The following is a 26,589-nucleotide window of genomic DNA, read 5'->3' as shown; positions in this document are numbered from 1 at the left end:
ATACAGTATGTTGGTTTACATAACAGCAGTTGGTTTGTCTGCCCATCTGTCTGTCGGCCAATCCATCTGTCCCCAATGCTTGAGTCCAGAGCTAAATATTACAAGAGCGTTGTGACATTTGGTAAGATCAGGATGGTTCCTAAGTTCCTGGTGACCCCCGTCGAAGTTTCTCCTTGTCAAAAAGTGGTGAACTTATGTGACTCTAGATTTTCTACACTCTGGGTTTGACAAGAAAGATCAAAATGTAATAGACCTTAACATGTTTACATGCCACAGTAGGAAAAGCCTGGTGACTAAATTCCATTTATCTGCTCCAGAGTTCGAGGGTTGCTACGATACCTTTTGTAGCATTGCGCACAGAAAGCATGCTTCTGAAAACTAAGATGGCGAACCCGGCCATACCCATGTCTTTTAAGACACTCAACTCACTGAATTTGTGACCAGAACAAAACTCAAAGCAATATTTTTGCTGTATTTCATCCATTCATGACTGTTAGCTCGCCAGGCTAATGCTCTCTTTCACTCCTCTCACTGGGATTGAGTATTATCTTGCAACACTCGACCTGCAAACAGAAAACTTATTTGTATATATTACACTAGAAAATAACCAAACAGAACTTCTACTTTGGTGGGCAGTAGAGCGCTAACAGAGAGCCAAATTCACCGTAGACCAATTTGGAGACAGTTTTTGTTGACGGAATATGTGGAAATCCACCTGTAGGTACGACTCCATAACTCCACGTTCAAACCCCAAAAATGTTATTAGAGTTTTTATCTGCATTGCTGATTGTAAATGCTATTAATATAATTATCCTAATACAGTGTATTTAAATTTAACTTTTTTTGTTTTTACCTACACCACAGCTGTTTGCTCCGTTTGATTCCAGCACATCAGAGGAATCTCAGGCTGTGACTTTAAAGCAATGTTTACCACCTGAAAGCTGAGCTGAACGCTATTTTTCTCCCAGTATGCTCACATTACTGCATTCCTCAGGGATGTGAATGCAGAATTATAGCATATGTAGGTTTAAAAACAGTGTTTAAATGAGTCCTTTTGATCTGAGTTGAGTTTCTGTGATGTTTGCCGTCCGTGTCAAATTTCCTTTGAATAAAGCATATTTGAGCTGATCTGCTGGTGTTGCAGGCCCGACCTTCTCCATCACCATCCACTCTGACGTCAGCAGTGTTTATCCATGGGAAACGGCCAAGATGGAGTGTTCGCTCAGTGTCTCTGGATCCTCACCAAAGACTGGTAAAATACACACACACACAGTAAATCACTATCAATTACTCTTACTGTTTTTTCTTTTTAATTCTCTGCATTGTTTTCTTGCTATTTTTTTACACACATGCAAAAAGAAACTCAACCGTAACACACACACACTTTGTACTTCTGCTGCGTTCTTTGCCTGCCAACTTGTCAACAATGCTAATAAGAATGATGAGATTTCTGCATTTCACATGGTTGTATAGATGAAATAGGCTCTCTCGCTCTTGTTAACTCACACTCTCACACACACAGCTTTCTATATTCTCTCACTTTTAGGGTGTGTGTTTGCGACTTGAAATACTGGTTTCTACTTGTGCTGTAGATTATAGTGACATCTATCTATCTATCTATAACTATTAACTTTCGCATCTGTAATGAGCTTAAGATCAGATCAGGGTTGCTTTTAATCAGATTAATGTAGAGAAATCAAACTACAGGTAAGCAGGAAAAACAACATTATGGCGTCATATTAACCTGCATATAGATTCATTATGCATGGTGCACACTAGAGGATTTTCAAATCTTTACTGTTTTAAAAAAATTATGAGACATACCAACAGATTGAACCAATTTTTTTTAAATATTGTAATCGTAATAACCCACACACCAGACGATTCAGTCAAGATGCGGGATCTCACAATAGTCGATTTCAGAATGCCGGTTCCCGGGGACTTGGATCTCACAGAAACTTGGGTGATCAAACGTGACATTAACGGCCCAGTTATTCTCTATTGTACATAACATATCGATGGTGCAACCCTATGATTCAGACCAACGTATCTTGATTATTATAGTGCAGATTTCCCTAAAAGATGCACTGGATTTATATGCTCCCCAAAGGATAACTCATAATGATTTTATTCATACCCCTGACCTTTAGTGCTACCATCAGGCCAAAACTGCCACTTGTATACAAAAAAATTGAACTGGCAGATTGATTCTCCCCAGAGGATAAATCATTTCAGTTTTTGACCCTAAATGATGCTTCCTCCAGCTCTGCCCTCAGGCCAAAACATTTGGACACTAGATATCTCATAAAGTAATTCACAGATTTCAGCTTCTTAACTGAGGATTTGCTGCACTACACCTTGTAATTTCTTTATGAGCAATGGGTAATTAAATGAGAATTTTCCTATTCCAAGCTTTCTTATCCTGTGGATACATTCTGAATATTCATTCTCATGAGTAAGTAAATAGTTTATCATTACGGAGTTTGTGATATTTGTATTAAATACTATTTTATCTCCATGAAAATTTCCCAGTGGTGGAAGTACTACATAGATATTTTGCTTAAAACAGTTCTAATCAATATGTTTTTATCAACAAGGGCTCAAATTACTGATGTGATGTTAAATGTCACTCGTAGTGATGAACCTACAGAGAATTAGCAAGCTCCACGTAGCTTCTTAGCATCTTTCAACTCATTGTTTTGATTGTAAGGCCCATAACTTTATTGTTTCAGTTCAGTTTCACAGCTCTGATCAGCAGTGCAAATTTTACATATAGCTGGTTTAATAATCTAAATCAATGCATCAAGCTGATCACATCTTTTGTATGTAAAATATTAATCTTTAAAGTAAATATAAACTACTTCTGTATGATAAATGTAGTAGAGGAAAATATATAATTTTTCCCTAAGTAAGCAAAAGGAGTGATACAATTAAATGGAAATATTCAAGTAAAGTACATGTATATCTAAAGTACAATAAATGTTCTTGGTTGTGTTCTACCAATGAAAAATCCCCATATAATAGAAATGTCTGATGCTGTTAAAAGAAATTATTTGCACTCCTTCCCTTCTTCAAAAACTGACCATCTGTGGTGTTAATAACCTCCCCCCCCCCATTTTTCCTTCTGTCCCACCCCCTGCTTTCCTTTTCTCCCTCACTCTAAACATCCATCCATCTCTGTCCTTCTTCCCTTCTTCTCATCCTCACTCCATACTCTTAACTTTAACACATCACATGACGTCATGCATCGCTCCTTCCATCTGTCACCATCTCTCCCTATCTCATTCTCTGTGGATCTTCCTTTACTGTCCAACATGTCTTTTCTATACTATGTCCTTATAGTGAGCAGATAAAACCCATTACAGACCTCAGGGTGGGTGTGGGATGGGGTGTGTTTGGTTGTTTGGAAATAATTATGCAAACACAACCAGAGCAGAGTACCATTTCCAGTAGTGTTTGGACATATGTGAACATGTTTCTTTGCACCTGTGTCCTCACAGCATGCATGTAATGTATGCCCATACATAAACACAAATATTCACTTGCAGCACTGTAATGCTGCAGGGATTGGTGGGTTTGGTGGTTGTGGAGCGTGCTCTCACAGACAGCTGCACCATGGAAAGAAATTCCCCCTCAGCATCACAGCTGATAGGGAAGTTACACATGGATGTGTTCACAATGGGAAGGAAGGAGGAAGTGTTATAGCATACAGGAATATACTGTAGTATTATAATTATTGGCAGCAGTAGTGTAGCAGTGAGCATAGTGTTTTTAGAAGTTGTATTAGTTGTCATATACTAGCTTGTAATGGCCACGTAGGGTCCATCAAAATAACAACAAAATAACAAAAACACATTTTTCTCACTGACAACTTTTTGACCAAATATTTCCAAGAATTATGGAACCAAAAGAAATAAACTCCAGAACAAAACTGGAAACACAAGTCCTGCATGTCCTTAAGATTAGATCGATGACAGATTCCTGTCCTGACGCAGATTTAACACCCACGGAAACGACAGAGATATCACTTTGTCCTTTGTATTTTTTGTTACATGTTGCTCATTGTTCGATGAAAAGGAAACATGCACAGGTGGAAAAGGTGAGGGGGAATTTCTGCTCAAAGTTATATGGGTATTTATTTCTGCTTGAGTGTGTAACCATCTGAAACAACATCACACAGTTCTTCCTTTTTTTGTTAAGGCAGTTGTAAAGCAAGTTTAAGCAGCTGCTGGGTCACCAATCAACAATTTTCAGCCCTGCAAACTCTATCCTGATAGTTCCTGAACCTTTTGGGAAGTACAGAGACTTTCTCTTTTGGCGCTTATCATTGAGGAACTAAATTTAGTCTCTGGCCCCTCCGGTCGAAACACGGTTTAGTTCTTGAGTTCCTCAAAAGGTTCTCAGTCCCCAGGGAAATTTTCTGCAGCAGACAGCCCAATATTTCAAACTAATATAATATTTTGTGTAGTACTCTGTAGTGTTTTGTACTGGATTTCAGCAGTCTCTTAAATTCCAGCATGAAACAGTTCAATAGGTGAGGCGCAGTGTTCAACCAAGAGGGTAGAAAGGTTAATATCGCTGCAAGAGAGGCCACAAAGTGAGCAGTGTGTTAGGGATTTTTTTTATTGGGGGTTGGGGTGATAAAAAAAATATGGTAGAAATGTGTCTTTGCAGACAACAGTGTCCAGCAGTTTTCACTGAGAAAACTTTTGACTAAAAAAGTCTCTATAAAGTGTTCCCTGTGAGATCTGTGGATTATCAGGGATGTTGTGTTCTCAAAGACAATTTTGCAAATGTTATTGTTTTTCTTTGTGGTGGTGCAATTTAAGGGACAGATATCTAAAAACCTATGCATCAAATGAATCAAAATGCAAGGCTGGATACAGCGAGACATGAAAAGTTTGTGTGTTTTGGGTGATCTGACCTCGTTCCATTAATTCAGCCTGCTCATTAGGCTGCTTCCTCTGTAGTCACCGTGACTCATGTTGTTTCAGGGTGTGGGTGTGTGTGTGTCCTGTTGTCAGGTTTCAAGCTAAACTGTAACTAAGTGCTGTCTAGTAATACAGTAATTAAATACCAGAGTAGGAACACATGTTATTGTAACGGTGAAGTGCTTATGAGGACATAGTTCTGTGCCTGACGAGAAGATTGGCATCAGTCTCCACAACCACCTGAATCGAGGCAGTACATCTGGTTCCACTTTGTATGCCAGTGTAGGTATTTTGCTTTGTAGCAACATTTAAGCCAAAAATCTGTTTCACTAAACACATGATATACTTTCACACGTTGACAAGTTACCTCCACCAAGGAGATGAAGTTCCTAATTTTTTAAAAGGCTCCTACAACGGCTGGGCTCTGTAGTTGAGAGCAAATGTTACTCGGACAGGAGTGTATGGTGCATTTGTTGGGGACTATATTCAGCTGCGGATTGATACACATTTGGCGCTCTAGTGAGCATATTCAAAGCAGCAGGACGGTGTGTGTGGGATTGACTCAAAATAAAGTACAGTGTGAATGTTCAAGGTAAAAAAGAACACGTCACCCAGTGCAACAGTGTGGCTCCCCGCTGTATATTTAATAGTTTTTAGACAACAATGGAGGTCTGTCGCAGAGGAATAATATATGTCAGGCTTTGGATACATAGACAATACTTGTTAGTCAGATCAGTACATTGTTGTACAGCTTTACAGCAATCGGTGGAAAACATAGACAATCAGAGTGGTGTGCAACGAATAAAACATGAAACAAGCCCATGTACAATGCAAAGGAAAAATAAATCACGCATCACATAGTGGTTTGGATTAAATAAAGAAAAACAAAGTCTATAGTCAATATACATATAATACATATAATGGAGACATAAATTACACATTACACATTGAAAGCTATTGTGTATAAACGAGTCTTAAGAAGTGGAGTGTAGGGGCCCTGACATCAAAGGCCCTGTCTCCTTCGGTTTTTAGCCTAGACCTTGGAATAGTGAGCAACGGCCTACCAGAGATCTCAGTCTGCATCCTGGCTCATAGAGGGATAAAAGCTCAGATGTATATGAAGATGCTAGCCCATGTCTGGCCTTAAAAGTAATTAAAGGCCAGACATGGGCTAGCACCTTCATATATCTCTGATATATCTTTGACAACTCACCACCATTAGCACATGTGCACACACACTCACACAATACAAAGATCTTTTTGTTGGGTGTGACGGCTTATTAATATGCACCTTGTTTGTGCATGTACTGGTGTTCACGCTGCAGGTCAATAGTTATTCTGGTTGAGTAAGTGTGTGTGTAAGAACACCTGAGGAAATGACACGGTCTAAACAAATGATTGGTGGAGTAGTTACTACCTCAGCTTTTGTAGCTTGTCGATCTGACACAATAAGACAAGAAGGGAACTTCAGGAAATTTCTGAAAGGGTTGAGCAAAAGAAAGTGTGTGTTTGTGTGTGTGTAACGCATTCCTTGGAGATGGCTGAAAACAGCTCTCCTGTTGGAGCTTGTTTTTATGATGGGCATGGTGAAACACCATACACAAAGTATCGCTCATTATGCATCACTGCTTAGTCAGTTAGTGATCATGTTTACTTTGGTGCTGATTTAAGCCTTTTGTTAGTGAAGCTATTGACTTCACACTGGTAAACACATGGCCTTACATGAACTGCAGTGGTGCTACAAGGAACCCTTTGCAGAGATTTCAGATTAGGGACCTAGAACCTGTATAAGGCTGCAGGGAAGTCTATATAAAAATGTCCTCAACAAGTAGGATGAAGATCATTCTTCTCTTTCAGAGACTCACCAGGTTTCCAATTGTTTTACTTATTATGGTATTGTCAGTTTTTGACTAACAAGAAGCAAAACCTAGGGATATACTATATTTATTTTGAACCGCCTGATCTCTAAGAACCACCATCAAAAAACAAAAGTCTACTTCCACACAAGCAATATCTAAATCTATTGGGGATTGCTTGTTGTTGCTCTCAAGATGATGAACAATTTCCGTATTAAAGTAGTTTTCCTGTAGCGCCATCGTCAGACCAAAATGTCCAGTTGAAGATATCAAGATATCTTTTGTCATATTGTTAGATTGCCATGACGTGTGTGTGTGCGCGCTAACCCTTACGCCTTTCATCTGTTCACACAAACATGGTGATCATGGTAAATATTATACCTGCTCAACATAAGCATTTTAACACTGTCATTATGAGTGTGTTAGCATGTTGGTGTTAGCATTTAGCTCAAAGCAGTGCATCAAAACAGAGCTGCTAGCATGGCTGTAGACTCTTGCCTGGTTAGAGCTCTAAGAACAGCTAAATCATCAGTATGTTGTTTATTACATACAACACTTGTATTTTGTTGCGTGCGAACATTGTAGCTTCTAGAGACTTCTTACAAGGCTTCAGACTTTTAATATTATGTGTGTTTAAGTTGCAGATTGCAGAATATACTGTTGTAGTGACTATTCATCATCACTTCCTGTCTGGAGATTTCTCACTAGTGATGATATTGACACCAGATTTGAATGTGGACAAATATGTGAAATCTGAGGATTGCGTGTTCTGTTCTTCCCCAGTTTGTGATCAATGGATTCTTTGTTCTTTTAGTCATTAGTGTTAAAGCTGGGGTAGGTGACGTTGGAGCCCTAGCAAGAGATGGTAGCCTATCCAGTGTAGGAAAAAAAAATCACCTCTCCCCCCTTCAGACCACCCTCCAAAGCCACTCCCCCAAAACACCTTTTCATTCGTAGTGAGGACATGGGCAGAGTGCATGCTGGTAGATAGACAGGTAGGCAGTCAGGGGACAGGCTGGCTGTCGTGTGACAGCCACAGATATCGTATATCTTTTAATTTTTGTGTCAGTATTTGGTTTATTGATTTTATTTCCTAATCAAACGAGAACTATCCTCTTTCAGTCACAGTAACTTTTAAAATCATTGATACCGTTTTAGCTAACATGTACAATAAGCAAGGTGTGTTTGAGTCGCCATCCTTTCACCCTGTGTTGTTTTGCCTTGATGTGTTAGCATGCTGCTGCACGCAGACACACAGCATTCATTACGACTGGAATGACTGGCATGTTACTGCAGTGTGTGTTTGCGAGATGCTGCATACTTGAAATCAGTGGTGGTGAGATGACATCACCATTAGAGATGTTTTTCTCCTTTTTGAAGCACTACCACTGAAACTGTGACAGTTTGGGTCTTTTCAACACATCCCTTTTTTTCTGCTTAGATATTCTTTTGTTAAAATAACAGTATATATCTCTGTTCCTCTGGGAGAAAATAAATCTTTGTACTTCACTAGTTCACACTCAGACACTGCTTTTAGCCTCCAAATAAGACAACCATACAGGAAAAGAGAAACATGAGGCTAATGTTGGACAGCCATAATTCTGTCATGATTATTTAATTTTAGATTCCTGTGTAAAACTTGGTGTTCAAGTGACTAATCAAGTAAACTAAACCTTCAACTGGAGATCCTAATGTTTTCCAATTGTAAATCACCCTCTTAAATAGATGAGGATGCAAACTAGGAATAAAAGATTTGTTTCATATGTATAATAATTTCTAAATAAAAAGAGTTGTAGGTATCGTCTTTAAGTACGCACATGCTAAAAAAACAGTTTTTCAGGCATTGACTAATGGTAGCCATGTAAAGCAAATCATATGTATGCATTTTAATGAGGACTACAGCACTAGTTTTTTGAATACACAAAGGAACAGGTGATCAACACCTGAAAACATATTTAAAAATAACTCTGGGATAAATATAATGATGCATCCTTCTCTCCTCTTTTGGCTCCTCACTTCCTCTTCAGTGTCTCCTCCTTCCTCTCCACTCTCACCAAATTATCCAGCTGTCTTTGCAGGGCCGACAGGCAGCCGTTAATTAGCCAATCTCACGCTCCGTTAGCTGGCCAGGGAGACAGACCGAGGTAGAGAAAGAATAGGCTGCGAGATGGGGAGAGAGAGGGGGAGAGAAGGTGGGAGTGAATGGTGAAAAGTGGAGGGAGCTAAACAGATTGTTAGAGTGAGCAAGAGTGGAAGCGAGTGAATAGAGGCGGCAGTAAATGGAGGAAGAGTGGCTCGAGAACGGCATGCGAAGTTCCCTAAAGAGAGAGACGAGGAGGAGAGGAAGGCAGGGAATTCTAACTGAGTGGCGAGGAGAGAATGGGAAGAGTTGTTGAGCAAAGAGGCGGAGTGAGAGGGATGAAGAGAGGATGAACAGTTAAGAATATGAAGTGGTGAGGGGATGAGAGGGGCCGACAGAAAGACTAAATAATCCACTCCCTTAACTGTTTCTGGTGAACCAATAACAGCTGCAGAAAACTGAAGTCGTTCAAAAACTGTCAGTTCAGTTTTTGTATATTTGTTTAATCAAATGTCCCCTCCTTAATTATATCACCCCAGCAGAAGTGAAGAGAAGATTCAGCTTAGCAAGAATAGCCTTGTTAGCATCAGAGCACTTTTATTTGTGTGCCCACTTGAATCATATTTTAGGTCAGCTTTAGGTCTGTCCACCCAACCTCTCTCCCACAGAGGCTCTACACCCCCCAGTTTGAGAACCACTGGTTTAATCCAATATACTGTAATGATTTTTGCTTCAAGATCAGTAGGACCTAAAGTTGGTGATGTTGGTTGGTTGTCTGTCTAACATCACCAGATTACCATCAAACTATTGTTTTGGTAACCTTCCTGTAGCATCAGAATTAGGCCAAACTTAAGTGAATTCTGTACATCACGAGTGCACAGCTACAAGCTGCATAACATTACCAAAGACGCAACCCTTACAAACTGTTGGCAAGTGTGCCACCTCGGCGATGCTGCAGGTGCCTCCGAGCCCACACATTTCAAGGCCGCTCAGGTACCCACCAGACACTCGTTGTGTAGACTTATACAGTATTTTCACATTATTGAACAGTTTATTTTTCAACACACTGTTTATGTACAATTTATTACATTGCCATTCGTTTACGTGTGAGATGTATTATCTAGGATTGACGAGTGTTTTATAATGTAAATTGAAAGAAGAGCGCCTCCAATAATGTCAGAAGAAATTATTACATTTGTGATCATGTACAAGTATAATAATAGGAGTGTGGAAAAACACACAGTGGTACGACATCACACAGTAAAATCCACGTATTTAATGAGTAGATCATTTTAAACTGTCATCTAGTGGCTACATTGGCAACGAGATGTATCACCTTTGCCACCTCCACTAACACATGTACTGAGGAGAGAAACCCTGTAAGGCTCTGAGAACATAAATATATTTCACATGGTTGTTTAGTTCATCTAGCACTTTTATACTTTTTGCCTTGTTTTTATTGTATGTCTGCTTTTATTAGCTAATGCATAACTGTACATAATAATAATAAACCCAGCTGAATTTGAGCTCATGGTTTTTTGAATATTTGGCACATACCTTTTTCCTGCTGTCTATCGCAGCAGTTTACCAATGTAATGCTAAATGATTGTTGTTCAGTTTTCACCAGTTTTATACGTCTCAACGACGACAAGTTTAAGTTGTTACGTCATGTCTGGTGGAAAAAATGTAAGAACTGTTAGCCATGAGTGGGATACACATTGTTTACTATTGTTTGGCTTTATGGATGTTAATTTTCTTATTTCTTTTTAATGGTTCCACTTCAAGCCACCAGTGTCAGCATTTCATAAAGCAGATTTAATAAAGCTATTAGCTCAGTGACACCGTTTTAAACATTTAGAAGAGTAGATTTAACCTGTTTTTTGTCAAGAATCCAAAGGCCCATTTTAGTGAAAACTTCCTATTAGCATTTATTCTATTTGGATATTTATGTACTTGAATGCCAACTGTAAGTGAAGTGATTAAATCATCAAATCTAGTGTTATTTTTCAGTTGTAGGGGGAAAAGATGTTCTCGTTCTGTTATTTGTTCACCCCATTACATAGTTTCAAAAGTACTGAATTCAGATAAAGGTTTCTTGCAGGTTATTCACTAGTTATTTATTCATTTGTTGTCAAAAAAAAATTCCTTCCTAATATTTATTGGCCTCTAGATGACTGCATAAAATCACCACTTCTTTTTAGGTGTTCAGCAGAAGCGAAGGAAGAGTCTTGACTCAAAACTTCAAACACTGTCTCACTCTGGATATTTATACTGTGGTTAAAAAACTAGAGCAAATGGTAGCTAACCAAACATAAAGAGAGAGATGGAAGAGGGGTATAAAATCAGGAAACTGAGTGGAAGGGGAGAGGAAAGGACAGCGTGATAGTAAAACACAAATTGAAAATGTTGAGCAGATAGTACCAAACAGCAGAGCAGTGCCATCATTTACACTCCATTAGGTCTCGGTCAGTTAAACAGGAATGGGAGCAGAGATGCGGCTTTAAAAGAATCCTTAGAAATGGCCGATTTCTGTGTGATCAGACCGGGAGGACTGGGTGGGGGGGGACCATGACCCATCCACATGGAGGCAGGGGGTTTATGAGCTACACTGTAGCCACCTCTAGTTCTAGATGTTCTGGCTTCGCTTTTGGGGAGCTGTCATGTCATCCATCTTTATATACAGTCAGTTAGAATACAGGAACCCATACCACTGAAATTATCATACAGTATTAGTTTTTTGTACTCTGCTAATTATCAGATCTATTTTTAAACATATCTAGAATTTGATATCCTTGAATATCAACATTTAGCCACAGAAAATACATGTTTTGCATTTAATCATTCTTATTAAGAAAGTAAGTGAGTAAAGGGAAACTTAACTTCACAGTGGCTTTGAGGCTAAATAGTATTTTTATAGTGTTTAGTATTCCACTCTGCCGGTGCTGTCCTGCTTTATGAAGCAGAGAACACACACAGTTTCATTAGAAGCACTGGTGGTAATTGTCAGTCTTTTTGTGTGTGTGTGTTTCAGGCAGTTTTACGCATTGGAATCTCGAGGGATTAATCCAGAGAAATCCAATCAGACGGTCTTCATTTCCACAGACAGCCATTTTAGTTTTATTAGCTCAGACAGGAGCCAGATATTCTATTAGAGATGCACTGTAGTTTCTCCTCTGCCATCCAATCCTCCCCCCCCCCCCCCCACACCACACACACCCACCCACCCACCTGCTTATTGAAGCTCCTCCACCACCTAAAACCGTGTTATTAGTAATGAAGCTAACATAGTTGTGAAGTTCTGACAGACCATGTTATCAGCGAGTCTGTCAGCTGAATGCTCAGCTCATTACTCCCGCCAAAACTTTGACAGCCATAACTGTGCTGGGTTTTTTTCACTGTGCAAGAGTCACGAAACTAAATTACCAGAGATTTCTTACAGAATTACATTTTTGCATAAGTGGAAAGGTCTCGCAACTGGCATCAGACTAGAGTCCAGCATATATCTTTTGTGAAATTTTTCATTAAGTGTTTTTTTTTTTTTTTAGTAGTAGTTTTGGAACATATTCTAAATCTGTTTTATTTATTTAGATAGATATAGATAGCCTTTATTTATGACTGGACAGCTGGAGACTGACAGAAAATGTGGGAGTAAAGAGAGGAGACGGCATGCAGTAAAGGGCCGCGGGTCGGACTCAAACCCAGGCCGGCTGCTGCAAGGTCTAAGCCTTTGTACATGGGACACGCACACCAGCAAGGACCTCGTCGCACCCAAAAATCTGACGATTTTTTAATTGAGTTTGACACACCCTTCAGATATTAGTCTGAAGTCATCAAACCCATTAACAATGTTCTTTGTGTTGATGTTTGTGACGCCACTGTAAACATGTAGGATTACCATGGACAGGAGAGCTTCACTGCCCCATTATACAGGCAAGACTGCAACACATTGTTTGTCACACATTGGTTGTTTTATGTAGGGTTGGGGTTACTTGAAACAAGCTAGGTCAGACCGCATGTTTTCACTCAAAGGTGGCGCTAAAAGCCTGTCTTGATGGCCTGCCCCCAAGAAGTTTTTTGTGTAGTCTTGATGCGGCGGCTTAGACAAATGTGAATAAAGGCGCACACATTGGGACAGTTTCTCCTTAAAGGCATTGTGGCGTTGCACTCAGTAGTACACAAGGAAAGTGACGGAAGTTGTGTAAATGAAAAAAGAGCGCTTAAGTGAGAAGTGCAATCGCTGTTCGATGATCCAAGGTTTTTAAGCATACGGAGTCCTTATAGGTTGTGATCATAGGTGTCATACGGGGATGATGGCGCAATGGATAAGAACCAGGTTCAATCCCCCACAAGACACTTAACCCCTAGTTGCTCCAAAGGCGTGCGACCTCTGACATGTATAGCAATTGTAAGTTGCTTTGGATAAAAGCGTCAGCTAAATGAATAAATGTAAATGTGATATTGTGGACCAAGGATTATCCCACATTCAACTACCAAAGGGTTGCCTTGCTCATAGCAAACACTTGATTTTGTGTTCATAAAAAAAACCAAAAGGTCTGTGACCACACTTTCTTCAGTCTGTCAGATCCACCTTTAATTGCATTTTTATTATTGACATGAAAAGAAATTGGGGAAATGTTATGTACACCTGCTTACATAGCAACACATGCACACTTTCCTCTGTTTCTGTTCACTCTGTGTGTGCAGGATAGCTGTGCAGTAAGGCTGTGTAAACTGAGCCTGTAGCTTATCAAGTGACTGTTGGGGAGTCTGTGAGTTCATGAGTTCATATAGAGGGGTAGAAAGGTCCACATGGGGGGACGGCAAGAGTCTGCATTCAGCACAGGAACAGCTGTGGGCAAGACGCTGTGAGTCGGTCTGCTGGTGAGGGAACAGATACTCCTATTGCACCTCCCACGAGGAGGGGGTGGGGGTGTCTCTGGTGATACTACATGCTCTCCAAAGACACAGCTTGAGATGAGTGCCTTTTGCTGTTGATTTATGGCGACGAGATAAACAAAATAATCTCCTCACTCACTGAGCATTTTCAAATCCCCTTCCCTCTCCTCATTGTGCGTCCTCTCTGCCGTCAAGAACAAAGAAAGTAAAGGATGGAGGCTAACTGTGAGAAAAAAGAGTTCTTTCTAATTATAGCTCCGTTCCTCGAATATGGGTGTCGTCGCTGAAACAAGCAACCGGAGTTCATGCGTCAGTCCTGCGGAATTATGCAAAATGTGTCTTTGATCATTAACGGCAATGTCAGACACTAACCTGGTGTTATCAGAACGTCAGAGAAACGCATACGTTGTGACTGTCAGCTAGGCAGTTTTCAAATGATGTGATTACATAAGGATATAGTCATAGTGATTATAAAAGGGATCAGAATAGTTTTCATACATCCTGTCATCAGAAACCATTTATGTTCAAGAAAATATACTGAAATGTATTTATTATAATAATAAAAGTTATTTTTACTTGAATGTAAATATTTAATAGAAAATGCAACTTTACCAACAAATAAAAGCATTAAAGATTTGAACTCTCTATTTTAAGGATAACTACAATTATTTTTTACAGTTTGGTTGTTATTGTAGTTTTGAACATCATTTCTATCAGTTATGATCACATTTTACTCACTAAAGTAATTACCGAGATCAGGGAACATAACATCTCTACAGAAAAAGTCACAACGAGTCAAGAAACAGTCAGACCTGGTAGTAAAGAAGCAGTTTCTTCATGTTTTTCTTTCCCAAATAAGTTCAACAAACCCCAAGGGACTTGTTTTTAAAGTGTCTCATCATCTGACTACTCATGTTTCTCTTGAGCAATATGTCAAAAATGTGATGATTAATAATAGGAAAGATGGCTAAAAGTAGGAAAACAAAGACCTAAATTGTACTGGAATAATACATTAACATGTGTTGGGAATCAACATAATTTGAATTATGATCAGATTTTAAAAGAATTTCATGTGTTGGGTTTTGGGGCATACTATTTTAAGCTTAAATGTCAATTAGTCAATTAAATCATTAGTTGATCAACAATTTTGGCATTGATAACAATTGTTTTGACATTTCTTAGATCGAAAAACGAATCTGGAAACTAAATGGTAATGAAAATAACCGCCAGTTATGTTCACAGTGGGTCTTGCACTTGTTTTTGTTAGTGTGGGGGTATTTTTGTTTGTGGTTTTTTTAACTTTTTGTTGTAATCCGTCCCTTCATACTCACTTGTACCAGGTATGTGTCCAAGACGTTATTCAGGTCACGCCGAGTCCACACCCCAAGAGATCCTCATTCTCACCAAACCCGTCCTTCGTCATGCACATGAGCTCAGCCTGTTTTTCTTTTACTGTAGCACGTACCGAAGGGAGCCCCGGCTAATACATCAGGTTTGGTGGTGAAGAAAAACCTTCACACCGCCCATGCAGACGGTCTCAGTGGAGTGTAGCCTTACTTTGAGGCAAGACCCATATGTGGACAATATGTCTGTGTGGAAAACAGCTTGAAATACTTGATTTAAAAATGTTTAGTCAAATTTAGAAGTCATGTTTTAACTCTAGTTTAGACCTGAGTGTGCAGGATAAAGTCACCTTAGAAGATTCTCCATTTTCCAGAAAGTTTAAGGGTATTACAGTGTGTCTTTTAAAGCCTGGAGAACTTCTGGTGAACAGTGGACACAAGTGACAGTAATGGAACAATGCTGAATGCTAATATATAGTTACAGTAGCACAAAGTCAGCATAATGACTCTGCAATGTCAGTTACACAACAGTTTTTATGTTCAAATTTACAAATTTGCTTAAATTTACAAACACACCATTGACATATCTGTCATGAAACATGAAGCCATTCCAGGAAACCAGTGTCCTCTTTTATTAGCATGTTTTTCAATGAATTGTTTGGTCAGAAAACAAAGAGTCTAAGGGGGTGTCATCAAATCTCTTTGTCCATCCAACAGTCCAAACGCTGATTTTTAATGTGATAGAAGACAAAGAAAAGTAGCTGGTTCTCACTCTTGAGAAGCTAGAACCATCAAATGTTGACATCGTTGCTTGAAAAGTTATTTAAAACGATTATCAAAATAGTTGCAGATTAATTTTCTGGCAACTAATTGATTAATTGTTTTGGACTGGAGTGCTTGAAGGTTCCCTATAGTGCGTCAGAGTGATAGTTTTTCCATAATGTAACAGTCTTTATGTTGCTGCGAGGAACCATGTGGGCTTCCTGCAGGTTGTTAATTTGGCAAATCAGTCCTCTCTCTTTGTCAGAACTTTACTCATCGTGTGTGTGTGTGGTCAGTCGACCGATTCAACCCCTCACTTTGTGTCACCTCCTGTTTCCTCCTCTCTGGTTGGATGGAACGCTTGGCTACTTGTCGTTGTGCAAAAAAAAACTGTGTCCCCTCTCCACACTGTTCTAATGCATCTTCATCATCCTCGTCACCGTCAATTTAGGCTTTTTATTACTTGGAGTGCAGATGAGGTATTTTACATTTTTCTGTCCTTGACAATTGACATTAAAATGTGGAAACTTTTTTCCTTTACTTTGATAATGTGGAATCTTTGTGTTATTTCTGAATGGATTTTGCAACAAACTTTAAAAGTTAGTGTCTAACTGGACTGGCTGGTCAAAATGGACGTGCAATTTACTGATGTCCCTTCAAAGGATTTCTGAGTATTGACTCTGTTTTGTTGTTTGTTCTTAAATGGAAATACTCATCAATAAAAGTGTATGCAAGTGTTTAAGAAGGTTCAGGGTACAGTACTGTGCATACAGGGCTTGAAATTGCGTTCTTTCAGGTTTTAAAGGAAGACCATGAATATCTACAGCAAAACTTGGCCAGTATGTAGGAGGATATCTTGCGCTAGAGTCTGGACTTAAGTGTCACAAGGAGGGGGCAAAGTTTTCAGATAATGATGAAAATTAAGACCATGGGACACTAAACTAAAGGCCAGTGTTAATGCTGCTGCTGCTCTTACTACTACTGATTTTTAATGATGTAGGGCTTGAATATTAAAACCATTAGGGAAGAGAGGGAGAGAGAAATTGAGATGTGATTCATTACTCTGCTGTGGCTGAGTTCACTCCTCCTCCTCTCCTCCGTTTTTCTCCATTATATTCGCTCCATTCTCTTCTTCCTCTCTCCTCATTTCTCCGTCTCTCATTCCTGCCTTTTTATTTTCATTGTAATTGTTTTTCATCTCCATTTGTCTTTTTTTCTTTCTCTCTGTGTTGTCGTTCGCAAATGTTTTTATTTTTTCATCTGTATCCTCTATTTGTCTCCTAAATGACAGAGGATGACTAAGACGCGTGTGTGTGTGTGTGTGTGTGGGAGGTACAGTGTTAATAGTCCGTCTCTCCCTGACAGACTAATGACTAGTTTGTGCTCCTCTGTCTGTCTCTGTCGCTGCCCGTCTTTTTCTCTCTCTCTCTCTACACGACTTGGAAATAATTAGCTCGCTCGCCCCCCTTTTCCAAAGATTACATCTATTATCACAAATTCTCTCTTGTCCCTGTTTTCTTTCTTTTGTCAGTGCTATCCTTCTTTTTATGTCCATCTGTCTTTTTTATATCTCTGATGGGAGAAGGAACAGCAGGCGGCTGTGTGTTTTTAATGTGGCGATAACGGTTTCTGTCGTCATCATAGTGAAATTACGGCTACGTTGTACGTCTAAAAATAACACTCGCTTCCTCAATTTCAGTGCAGAAACTCTTCTATGTAAATATTAGATATGATGATATATGAGGTGTGGAATATAGTGCTTATAACCACGTGTCAAAACATCATAATGCAACATAAATAATTCTGTATAAGCTATTGCAATGTTTTGAGCTGGTTATATGTCATATGAGTCATGGTACATCTAAACCTCTACAATTCATAAACTGACAGCCCCATTTATTTTGTTGATAAATTAAACATGTACCCCAGTTGAACATTACTAATTGCAGGCAGGCCATTATCTAAAGTAAATGGTGGCTAAAGCTAGGAAAGATTTCATGAAACGGGCACTCAAAGTTTCTGGAAAATTACCTCTTCCTGGAAAACCTCTCCATCCACTTCAGGATGGTTATGTCATCCTGCACAAGTGGGAGCAACTGAAAAGTCCAGCCAATAAAGTTATCACAAGCTTTTCAACGCTCATTCCTTTCTGCTCATTCTATCAAATAAAACCCCCCTTTTTCTCCTTAACTTGCAGCCCACTCTGACGACTGACCCCTCACTAACTTGAAATACATTACACGGAGGGAGTAGTGATACCTCGTCTCTAAAAGGGGAAAACGTGTCTCTTAAAGTTCCCCTTTAACTAATGCTGCTGATATTGAGCCGATTGTGAGGTCTTTATCCAATCTTGAACTGGATTTAACTTTAACTTAATTTGTCTTGAGCTTTGCATATGGATTGAAAACAACACTTAGACACACAATAGTTGATTGCGCATTTTGTCACTTTTTAATGAGTCCTTTTAAAGGTAACCGGCGGAGTTGTTCTGTAAACAAATGTTATCTTCAGAGTCATACAGTTTCTTACCAAAACATATGGTGTCTGTTCATGCGGCCTAACAAGCAAACGTTATGAACCGCTTATAACACATTTGTAAAGCAAATTTTTGAATTCTGCTGGCAAGCGGTCTTCTTCTCCCCTGACTTTGTTGGGACGTTGCCAGCAACTGTTGATCAGTGAAATCGCATGAAACCATCGGTAGGATTGTAACTCACGATACCTGCATGCTTGTGTGTGTTGCAGTAGAGTACAAGATACAAATGTGAGTATTTAATGTACTTGATATTGTCGTCTTTTGCAAATCTTCTGCTGTTTTTGCTGTGCTTTTCATTTCTTTTCATTATTACCTCATATTATTATCTTATCCAAATCCAGGGTCTCGGGATAGAGAGTGTTGTCTATTGTGCAGATTTTAAAGCACTCTGAAAAGATCTGTGATTCTTGGCTAAATGAATAAAACTGACTTGAGCCACTCATAAACACATTTCTCCATAGTGCCATTAGTGGTCAAAAAAATCCAAGGGGTACCTATTTCTAGTGTCATTTAAACAAAAATGAAAATATATATTGTAACTTCTTGTTACTTGTTGAGGTCTTGCTCAAGGTCAGCTGAGAAAACCAGTATGAGTTTGATCTGTTTCCAGGATGGAGATAGTTGAGCACAAAGAAACCACTAGCTTTGCTCCATCAAATCTGACAAAAAATACGCTTTATTACAACTTTCGTTTTCACATTGTTTCAGCTCTTTAACATGTATATACATTATGTAAATAGAAATGTGAAAGGACTTTGTAGTTTTAAAGGTGATTGGAACCATTTCTTGGCAGGCAAGCAGTACAGTTAAAGATGATTTTACAGCTTTACGTAAATGTGTTTGTCTCTGTGTTTCTCTCTCAGACGACCTGGCATACGAGGTGCGTTGGTTTTTCACCAGGCTGCGTGGCGGAGCAACAACGAGCCAGGTGGCAAGCCTGGACCGCTTCGGCGTTGTGAGGAAAGACGCTCGTAACTCATCCAGTGACATTTCAATAGAGCGCAAAGGCACACACACCTACATGCTGAACATTCATGGCACTCAGGACAGGTGAGTGTAGAAGATGGCTGGAAGATTTACAGTATATCACCGTTATAACAATCTCAGCTGCAGTGTCTTACCATGTTTGTGATATTGTTCCCAGTGACAGTGGTGAGTACCACTGTGTTGCCACTCCCTGGTACCTGTCGGCCTCAACAGGAGCTTGGACTCAGGCCGGGGAGCTGACGTCGACTCGAATCTTCCTTACAGTCCGATTTGCTGGTGAGGAGAGTGTGCTAGAGTTCATCGCTGTTAGATTTTTATTGAATTGCTGTGCAGAGGAGAGCGATTTTATATTGGGGGTGCGGATTATATCCATAAAAGATACATTAGTGTGGACATGGCACTTTTTTTTTTACATATTTAGGCATGAAAGGGAAAATATGTCTGCCATGTGCTGGATACTTTAATCCACAATTGAACGTACGGTCATTTTTTTACATTATTTGCTCCCATTAAACACATGTCTCTTTGTCTCTCTTCTGCAGTGTGGGAGTCCCTACAGTTACCTCTCTTTTATGGTCTAGCAGCCTCAATAGGTAATGTAACCACACAGCCTGAATTAAAAGTTGATATGTATGTAATGTTGTATTTTCAGGTGTTAATATTTAATTTAGTACAAGTCTTTAAATATTAAGTGTCAGCAAATTTCCAGCATGTCTAATGTTTGACAGCTGAGAGAATAGTTTCGTGTACTGTTCAGTGTCATGTAGTAGTGTGTACAGATGGTTGACATTTTGTAAGCAATAACACATCTCAACATAGTCACCCATCAGTTTCCTGTCTGACTTTTAGAGCCTATTTTTGTGAGCTAGCTTACTGAAATGTCGCACAAACAAAATATTGGCGTTTAAATGCCATTTTCAGCCGAGAGGAGCAGCAAAATGTCACAGAAAATGGGTAAAAGTGATATTATTTTTTTTATGTATTTATTTTTGTTCACTGATGCTCAATGTCAGTGTGCACATCTTAAACTGCTGGCCAATGCACTAGATTTACTTTTTTTGTGCTGCTCTGCACTTTACTAGCTGACGGTGCTGTGCTCAGGCTTATTTAGGACACATGTCTGACAACTGGCATTGTCGGTGTACAGTTAAGACAAGAACCTAAATTTGATTAGGCTTAATATAGTGAAAAAAAACATTAGTTTTAAATGCCTTAATTGGCACTGATACTGGTTGTGCTAGTACACACTAGCACTAGTAGCTAGTAATAAGGAAAATCCAACATTTATAGGCATCGTTAGTGTCAGTACAGTTCACTAGCACCAGTTGCTAACTGGTTAATCTGAGTTCAACAACACGAGAGACAAGAAAATAAGTCCTGAACACAGTTTGAGATTTTTTTTTTTTGACGGGGGGGGTGTAACGACAGCACAGAGTCAGGTTGTTCTTTGTAATTTGCTGTTGAAGCAGAGGTAAAGTTCGACTCTCTACAAAGGAGCAATGCTAAATAGTATTTACGTAACTGCATTGAATCAGTAAGCAAATTAAGCAATCTATTGTTTTTCCTTATCACTCTCTTTTTAAACTTGTCGAAGCCAACAACATGAATTTGTTTTTACCGTTAATAAACGGTAAGAAATGTCCTTCATACTAATGTTTTTTTCTTTTTACTGTGTGTATGAAGTTGTAGCAGATACAAGGTCCTATTACCAAAATTTAGTCCTGCAAACTTCACCCCAGTAGTTACTTAGCCATCAGAAAGAACTATCCCCAAGTCGGCGGCTAAATTTAGACCCTGGCTTTTCTAATTAAGAAGTTCCTAAAAGCTTCCTGGAAGAAGTCCTGCCGTGCATACACTAGTAATTCCAATAGTAATAAGTAGTAAAAACATGTTGTGAACATGGTAACAGCTCCTGCCTGTTGTAGTAATGGTAGTAGGAATCACTGCATGAGTGGGATTATTAGTAGCATTAGTCGAGGTACTAGTGGTGGAGTAGTAGTAGTGTTGGTGATATGGCGTCTTTAACCTTGTTGTTTGTTTTTAGGTGTGGGCCTCTTCTCTCTGGTCCTGGGTCTTGTTTGTGCCCATTGCTGCTGCCGCAACACCGCACACACCCCACGCTCCCGCAACAAACTGATGGACCTGGAGATGGACTGACAAACACTTTCCCCCGCACCCACACACTGCAGCGCTCACAGAAAACACCACACACACAACAGACACACGCCCATAGATGATTTCTGGGACACCCAGTTGTTTCCAGGCGACGGATGTTGGGAGTAAAACGACACATCGCTTTGGAAAGAGAAGCCTGGCTGATCAATCACAGTGCTTTTATGGGTGCTCAGGATCTCAGATTCAGCTCTGCAGTGGAGGAGCAGGGGACTTCTACAAGCACCAATGGGGAAACAGCCTTTGAGACTTCAATTTCTATGAAGATCCATTGAAATCTGTGGTGCTTCCAGTGATTTTTTTTTTTTTTACACAGATACAGATTTGCTCCCCATTTAGACCTTAGCACTATAAGAAACTCTGACGAATCTGGAGTTTAATTTTTTGAGAACAGGCTTCTGAGACATCACTGCCACTTTGTAATAAAGGACCACATAACAGATCTGCTGCCTCTGTAACCACTGGGGATAACAAATGAAGCGCTCAGGCTGGGCTACACGCTTTTCCCCCCTTCTTCTGATGCCAAGGCTTCCTGCAAAGTACAAACACTTCCTGATGGCAATTGAGTCTCTCAGAGTAACGACACACCAGCCTACCCCGTTGAAATTTTCTTTTTTGAGGAAGCACAGAAAAATCAAGGGGTGGTTGGAGATCGAGAGATAGAAGTGTTGTCATTTATGTATCTGTGCCTCAACATATCCATGTTAAGTCACACGGCTAAAGTTATTTTGTATTTGCAAGGACTGGCGGTTTAGGCAGCCTGAGCCTTACTTCTGTCAAGGAGGATGTCATGGAGTAAATGTCACGTTCATACGGGCAGCAGAAGTCCCAGAAAATGAAAGTGCTTCAGTGCTTTCCACATGAGAGGTATTGCACTAGAACTACCACCCCAGAGTATTCCTACCTTAACAAGAGGACAATATTTACCTTTATTCTCAACTCTAGTTTTATGAAAATTGAGAGATTTTAAAATGCTTAAAATGCATTTTTAAGCTTTACAAGGAGATATGCATTTAGTGTGTTTGTGTGTGAGATATACTGTACATGGTGCCAATATTTGAACTAATGGAGGTGTGCTTGGTTCATATTGCCAGATCAACACTTGAACAACCACTAAAAGTGGTGACAGCATACACTCTTTTTATAAATATTCAGAAATGTGTCCAGCTGTTTCTTTGCCCCCTGGTATTGTGTGTGTTAGTGTGTGACTACTGTGCTACAGTATGTGAGACAAAGAATTGCATGTACTGTTTTGTAATGACAGACTGATGTCATTCATAAGCAACACAAGCCTTTTCCATGGTTACTTTTTAATGACTCTTAAATCCAGATTTTTAAAGCCACCTATCACTCCAGTAAATCTAGACTCTAATGTGTTGACACTGTGACTGTGAAGTTCTGAACAGGAAAACCATGCATATTTCTCAGTTTCAGTTTTGTTTTTTTAAAAGGAATTATGAAACATTTTTGGGGAAATACGTGTATTCACTTTCTTTCCAAGAGGTAGACAATAAGATCAATATTAATCTCACATCTGTGCATTAAGCATGGAGCTAGAGTCAGGAAGTGGTTAGCCTAGCGTGTGTGTGTGTATGTATGCGTGTGTGTGTGTATATATATATATATATATATATAATCAATCACTGCTCTTATAGTTATCCTATTTTAAATACATAATACAACATAAATGAGACACTTTGAAATTGTTTGCAGGCATGTTATGTCACCTTTGGTTTAGCTAGGCTAGCAGTCTCCACTTTAAGCTAGGCTAAAAATTTCCCAGACCAATTATTGCTGGCAAACTAGGATTCTTTATTTCTCAATTTGTCAAACTGTTCCTTAAACATTGCTAACTGGCAAGAAAAGTTGCCATAAAACTGTCATTAAAGTTGTTTCAGAGATTTCAACTGGCAGATACAGCCCTTTTCCAAATCATTTCAAGATGTTTCATCTTTACTCTTTCACAGCAAAGTTGTAGGAAACTGTTTACTTTCACCTAACAGCCAAAACTGAAAATCAGATCTGTAGAGCAAGAGGAAAGAAACATCTGCTATTTCCAGCAGATTCAGAAGGTCAGCTATTGAGTCTGTTTTATAGCAAATTAATGAATTTTTGCATCATGTTGACTTGTGTGAACGCGCAATCGCAGTTTCAGCAACGACAACACACAAAGAGAGGAAGTTGAATGGCTTTTAAAGGTGTTTTTAGTAACTATCAGAACTTTACGAGCAATATCAGGCTGTAGTCAGGTCACAGCTCATGTAAATCTGGAATCATCACACAGTTTTCACTGTTTTCAGAGCTAACACACAAAGTTAAGATTAGTTTAAAACAGGATGGTTGTTTCTTGATTGGATGTTATTCAAATAATTCATCTTTCACCCACTCAGCTTTGACGGTGCAGAATTGTTAACTATTATCCAATCAGAACGCAATGCCTATATCCATAAATATCTCTCATTGGTGATATTGAATGGGTCTATTTCATAGCTTCATTATTATTATTTCATAACAAATGTACAACACCATCAGCTACAGGAAACACCAAGACAACCCTAAAATTATAATATTTTTCTACTCAGTTGTTCAGATGCGTTTAGAATGGCAGCACTCGTCTGACACAAAGTTAAACCTTTTGAACCAGATTTAGTCTGAATGCAGTTATCTGCAAGCTTCATCCAGCAAACGAAAAAACTAAGAAATCTGACGTTCCATCAGTGCTGCTATTCTGTTTTATTCACGAAGGGGTTCAGCTGAAAATCCATTTGAGAAATATTCAATATGTGTGTTTTGGCTCAACTGATGGTGACAGTTACTTCAGAAACTCCCAATAAGTCTCCATGTGTTTGTGGGTGTGTGCGCCTCTCCGTGATGTTGCAGTATTCAAAATAGGTTACAAAAACAACACCACACATTCACAGTACTTGAGCACACAGGTGAATTATAGGGCTCTGTGCCATATTGCTCTTAATGGTATACAACACACACGTAGCTTTGATACACACATTGAACATGTCACTGCAAGGCCTCTCCAGTGTCCTTTTTTATTTTGTCATTTTATTGCAATGAGTATGATGAATCATTGTTTTTTAATAAATAGATTTGTAAGGTGTGTTCATTTGGTAAATGATTTTGTATGTTCTGGGGGGGATGATGATGATTATGATGAGTTGAAGTTTTTGATATTATACCAACAAGCAAAAGCGAGTTATCCCAGTCTGTGCTGCTTTGTCTTGAAAATGCTTTTCAGTTACTGCTCAAACAGGCTGACAGACTGTAGAAAAACAGTCCAAGAGCTGTCATCAGTTTATTTGACAAAAATAAACAAAGAAAGTTTTAATTCCCCCTCAAAACTATAACTTGTCTTTTTTGCATTTCTGATAAGATGAAAAGATAATGTGTCAGTGAGGTTTTTCCTCCTTGAGAGGAAGCAAGGAGGTGCTATTCAATTTTAATTTTTTTGTATGAAGAAATTATAATGACTATAATGATACAACAGCTTGTGCATATATGTCTTTCAAAACCATGCTGTTTTGGACATATCTATGAAAGTCTTTAAATGTGCGTTTCCCCCTTGACAGCAGTTGACTGGCCTTTCAGGGCCGGTATTGCTAGGAGTTGCGCCGTCAACTTTAATAGTGCACTACTGACTGGAGCACGTCGACACTATTTTCAACAAGCCAACATAATGTGAGCTCAACTGTTAGCAGTTTAAGTCATCAGTCCCTTTTTCATTCAAAGCATACCTAGGACCTATCATGCTTTAAAATTTTATTTTACTTTAAAAGTGAAGGCTAGCAACCTACCGTACTAACGTTAGTACAGAATCCCATTAAAAGCTACTTTTGTTCAAGTTATTTCAGCACATCAGCAGCTCCTGCACACGCTGGGTTCATCTGGCATTTGAAAGGACGTTTGCTAGCTGGTGTTAGATTTCTCTCCTTCATTAGTCCAGTTGCTGACCAGTGCTCAAACGACAGATGGAACTTTAAGCAACAGCCAAGAATTTCAGGCCCCTAGCTGATTTCAACCAAATAAGTTCATTTAAATGTATTTAAATTTAAGTTCTACTTTACGTTAACTGTTGCTGTAATGTTTAGCTTGCATTATGCATTATGTGCATCACTTTGCTTTGAAGACATTAGCTGGCCAATCAGAGCTCCTGCTGCTGCCGCTGTCTGATATTAATTAAATAAATGAAATACTACAATACATTTAATTAAATGGTTATAATTATTAATTTAATCTTTTTGTACGTTTAAGTGTTTTAATTCATTAATTAAATGCAAATTAAGTTTTTTTTTCACTAATTATAAAATTATAATTACTTTGGCTGCACGCTTTGTACGCCTCCATAATGTATGTTGTTCGTTCCATTCAACACTAGTTTTCTTAGATGCAATGAACACCGCAGCCTGTGGGGGGCGCTAGCTGGGCTTCCTTTTGAAGTCCCTCTGCTTTATCCAAAGCAACATTTAAGTGTTTGTATGACATGCTTCTCCTGGTAAAGCATATACCAATAGTTACTTAATTCTGGAGGTAGTCCCTCAAGTGGCCCACGTACTTCCTGTTAAAATGTGGCTGCTGAATTTTTCCAGAGGATCTGATGTGGTCGTGATCAGAGTTCCTGCTCTGAGACTTGTGACAAATGTGGGCCAATTTGGTTTTCTTCTCCGTCTCTGGGCAAGCCATCAATCAGGGTTTTCTATGCTTCCAAACATCTGAAGAAAAAAAAAAAAAAAAACAACTTCAAAAACTTCTAGCAGAATAAATGTTTTATAATTCAACATTGGACCACGGCTATATCTTCCTCTTCCCTCCATGTCTTTCTTACTGTGTCACCAATCCTCTTGTTAGTCTTATGGGATTTATATTCTGCCTGTTTATAGTCTTTCTCTCTCTCTCTCTCTATTTGTCACCAATCTCTCTTTCACTCCACTTCTCTGCTGTTTGCTCCATTTCTTCTCTAAATTTCTCCCTCCGCCTTTTATTGCATCTCTCTCCACTTCTCCTCATCACACCAAGC

The 26,589-nt window shown here is 39.1% G+C and overlaps 1 protein-coding gene across 1 annotated transcript in view; it reads left to right on the top strand.

Annotated features, from left to right (window-relative positions):
* ptgfrnb (prostaglandin F2 receptor inhibitor b) overlaps nt 1-24,675 on the top strand; it is a 67,168-nt gene extending 42,493 nt beyond the window's left edge. Inside the window, exons 11-15 of the mRNA XM_046057757.1 lie at nt 1,145-1,252; nt 19,268-19,454; nt 19,549-19,667; nt 19,934-19,984; nt 21,436-24,675. Of these exons, the coding sequence (XP_045913713.1) occupies nt 1,145-1,252; nt 19,268-19,454; nt 19,549-19,667; nt 19,934-19,984; nt 21,436-21,548 (578 nt within the window). The 3' untranslated portion in view covers nt 21,549-24,675. The remainder of the gene's footprint in view (nt 1-1,144; nt 1,253-19,267; nt 19,455-19,548; nt 19,668-19,933; nt 19,985-21,435) is intronic.
* The last annotated feature ends 1,914 nt before the right edge of the window (nt 24,676-26,589 follow it).

Source organism: Micropterus dolomieu, linkage group LG01 (assembly GCF_021292245.1).
Source record: "Micropterus dolomieu isolate WLL.071019.BEF.003 ecotype Adirondacks linkage group LG01, ASM2129224v1, whole genome shotgun sequence".
Classification (NCBI taxonomy): Eukaryota; Metazoa; Chordata; class Actinopteri; order Centrarchiformes; family Centrarchidae; genus Micropterus; species Micropterus dolomieu.
This window is presented reverse-complemented; position numbering and strand designations above follow the sequence as displayed.